Source organism: Otolemur garnettii, unplaced genomic scaffold (genome assembly GCF_000181295.1).
Source record: "Otolemur garnettii isolate 467f Iridium unplaced genomic scaffold, OtoGar3 scaffold00089, whole genome shotgun sequence".
NCBI classification, from domain to species: Eukaryota; Metazoa; Chordata; class Mammalia; order Primates; family Galagidae; genus Otolemur; species Otolemur garnettii.
Window position 1 is genome coordinate 6,084,523 of NW_003852484.1, and position 3,551 is coordinate 6,088,073.

General features: G+C 39.4%; 1 protein-coding gene across 1 annotated transcript in view; it reads right to left on the reverse strand.

Annotated features, from left to right (window-relative positions):
• Nucleotides 1-3,551, reverse strand: part of TIMMDC1 (translocase of inner mitochondrial membrane domain containing 1) — a 25,933-nt gene that overhangs the window by 15,298 nt on the left and 7,084 nt on the right. Inside the window, exons 3-4 of the mRNA XM_012808411.2 lie at nt 2,807-2,895; nt 2,431-2,498 (exon numbers count right to left, since the gene is read on the reverse strand). Of these exons, the coding sequence (XP_012663865.1) occupies nt 2,431-2,498; nt 2,807-2,895 (157 nt within the window). The remainder of the gene's footprint in view (nt 1-2,430; nt 2,499-2,806; nt 2,896-3,551) is intronic.

Below are 3,551 nucleotides of genomic sequence, written 5' to 3' on the forward strand. Positions count from 1 at the left end.
CTCTGTCTCAAAAAAAAAAAGGAGACTTTATAGCCTTTGTATTAACGTGGATGGAGGTGGAACATCTTATTCTTAGTAAAGCATCACAAGAATGGAGAAGCATGAATCTTATGTACTCAATTTTGATATGAGAACAATTAATGACATTAATGATATGGTGGGGGTGGGGGAAGGGGAGAGCAGTGAGAGAAAGAAGGAGGGAGAGGTGGGGGAAAGGAAGAGCAGAGAGAGGGAAGAAGGGGGAAGTGGGGTCTTGGTATGTGCCATACCTTTTGGGGGTAAGATATGATTGTAAGAGGGACTTTACCTAATAAATGCAATCAGTGTAACCTGGTTTCTTGCACCCTCAAGGAATCCCTAACAATTAAAAAAAAAAAAGAAAAAATAATGACACATTCTAGCTGTTCCAATGCTATTAACGGCTATTTGTAGTTTTTGCTTTTTTCCCCAAGAGATGGGGTCTTGCTCTGTTGCCCAAACTGGAGCACAGTGGTATGAACATTCTGCCTCAGCCCCTGGAGTAGCTGAGACTACAGGCACATGCCACTGTGCCCAGCTATTTCTAGATTGATTAATTGATTGATTGATTGATTATTTTCGATACTGAGTCTCACTCTGTTGCCCAGGCTACAGTGCTATGGCTTCATAGCTCACAGCAGCAACCTCAAACTCCTGGGCTTGACCAATCCTCTTGCCTCAGTCTCCCCAGTAGGTGGGACTACAGGCGCCCACCACAGTGCGTGGCTAGTTTTTCTATTTTTAGTAGAGATGGGGTCTCCCTCTTGCTCAGGCTGCTCTCCAACTCATAAGCTCAAGCAATCCATCTGTTGTGGCCTCCCAGAACGCTAGGATTATAGGCGTGAGCCACCACACGTGGCCTACTTCGAGCTTTACATTTTTTAAACTTTTCATTAAAATTTTAAGTTCACATTATTTATATATAAGTTTTCTTATGTGTATATACACACATGTAGAGAAAGAGAGTGACCCCAGGAGCAAGAAGATAAAGGAAATAGGGTAACTAGTAACAATGGCTAAATCTCTACATAAAGGGAATAGATATTCTATTAGTTTTAAATTTTGTAGCCTTTTGTACATTTGAGATTATTTCCAAGTAAAATATTTTAAGAATGTTATATTCAGCCAGGCACGGCGGCTCAATATATAATCTCAGCACTTGGGAGGCCAAGGCAGGTCGATTGCCTGAGCTCACAGGTTTGAGAATAGCCTGGGCCAGAGCGAAACCTTGTCTCTAAAAATAGCTGGATATTGTGGCAGGCACCTGTAGTCCCAACTACTTGGGAGGCTGAGGCAAGAGAAATCACTTGAGCCCAGGAGTTTGAGGTTGCTGTGAGCTATGATGTCGCTGTACTCTACTGAGGGTGACAAAGTGAGACTCTGTCTCAAAAAAAAAAGGAATGTTATATTCAGCATATCTCTGTGTTTTTGTATGTAAGAGAATGTACATGATTTACTGAGTGATTAAGTATATATGGAAGTTAACTTCATGGACCTTTTTGAAATGTTTTTTCTTTTTAATGCTCATTTAAACATTATTTTAATTAATAAATAAAAATTATATATTTATAGCATAAAATATATTTTGAATTACACATATATTGTAAAATGTCTAACCAAGCTAATCAACATATAATTACCTCATATACTTACCTTTTTCTGTGGTGAGAATACTTAGTATCTATTCCTTTGGCAATTTTCAGGCATATAATCCATTGTTATTAACCATAGTTACCATGTTATACAATTGATTTGAACTCATTCTTTCCAAAATTTTATAACCTCTGACCAACATTTCCCCAAGCTTCCCTATGCCTTAGAGCAGAGGTCCTCAAACTTTTTAAACAGGGGGCCAGTTCACTGTCCCTCAGACCATTGGAGGGCTGGACTGCAGGCCCCAGGATGAGTTGGCTGCTAAGCAGAACAGGCAGCGGTGGCAAAAACACCCAGTGAGCTGGATAAATGTCCCCGCGGGCCGTAGTTTGAGGACGCCTGCCTTAGAGCCTTCCCCTTTGATGTTTTCTTGCTTAAGACACTCTTCTTTGCAAGACTGCTCCTTCCCGTTCCTTAGGTATCAGCTTAAACGTCACTTCCTTAGAAAGACTTTCTCTGACCACGTGTCCATGTTAGCTTCCATGGCCCACACCTGTTTCTATCACAGCAACTTATTCTTTCCCGTGTATATTACAGTTAAAAATTCAGTGGGAGCAAGGACCTTGCTGTTTGTTCATTAAGTATACCAAAGGCCAAGCACAAGGTTCTCCATAAATACATTTTGCATGAATCCTAATGAGACGTGGTAAGACACCAACCAAAGAGTTCATTAGTTCTGATTTATAAATCCTTATCTGTTTAAATCTAAACCATATTTGAGAAGATTGAGAAATATCAGCAAGAAAAAAAATGTCTTACCTCCTGCAATGACAAAATGGCTTAGTGCATTTTTATTTCGGTACACAGTTAGGCTGGTGTTTACTGTGCTGGGAAGAAGGAAGAAAAAGGAAAACAAAAGATTTACAGCATATCCTATTTACCTTGAGTGCTATTTTCACTGAAGCAATATTTAGAAGAGCCTACTGTATTAATCCCTGGTTCTAGTCTAAGCCCCTTTAATGTGTTCCAGATTTTCATCATAGATGTAAAACTATTGGATCAAGTTCTTGAGAAAAAGGTATTGTGAATCACTTTCATGTGGGCATTCAGTTTTTATAATCCCACTTGCTCAAAAGATACACTCCTAAAGGAATATCAAGGCAATTTAGTACATCATAATTTAGAGAGAACTTACTTGAAAATAGTCACAAACATTGCAGTCCTCCAACCCCAGCGCCAGCCATATCGAAGGAAGCCTCGTGTGCCAGCACGGTGTGCCAATTGCTAAAGTTAACAATAAAGAAGCTGTGAGGTTCCAAGAGACTTTGATGCTTTCCTTAGTGTAGAACTATGGTGGAGGAATTTCAGCTATGGATTAGTCAGGTATACCTAAACAGGAACAACAGAGAATCTCTAGAAATATCACTCTTTAACTAATAAGGCTAATATCAACCAAGTAATCCATCAACCGAGTATCTACTGAGAATCTATCCATCAACCATGAGGAAAGATATAAAACCAGTATTAGGTAAGCTTTTTATAGTCAAGAAAACTTGGAGAAAAGAAAACCATAAAGAACAACTGACTAAGTACTAAATTAAAGAGCAAGGATTAAGGTAAAAGAGATGTGTGGGGAAAAAACAGGGAGAAAAAAACTAAAATTTACTGACTCTCTCATTACCTCATTTAATCTTTATGGTATTCTCTTCAGGAAGGTATTTTAGTTTAACTAAAACTTAGGAGGACGTTTATAATCAACATTACCCAGCCAGAAAGGAATAAAGTCAGAGAAGATATATTGTCTATTTCTTTCTTTTTTTTTTTTTGAGACAGAGCCTCAAGCTGTCCCCTGGGTAGAGTGCTGTGGCATCACAGCTCACAGCAACCTCCAACTCCTGGGCTCAAGCGAGTCTCCTGCCTCCGCCTCCCAAGTAGCTGGG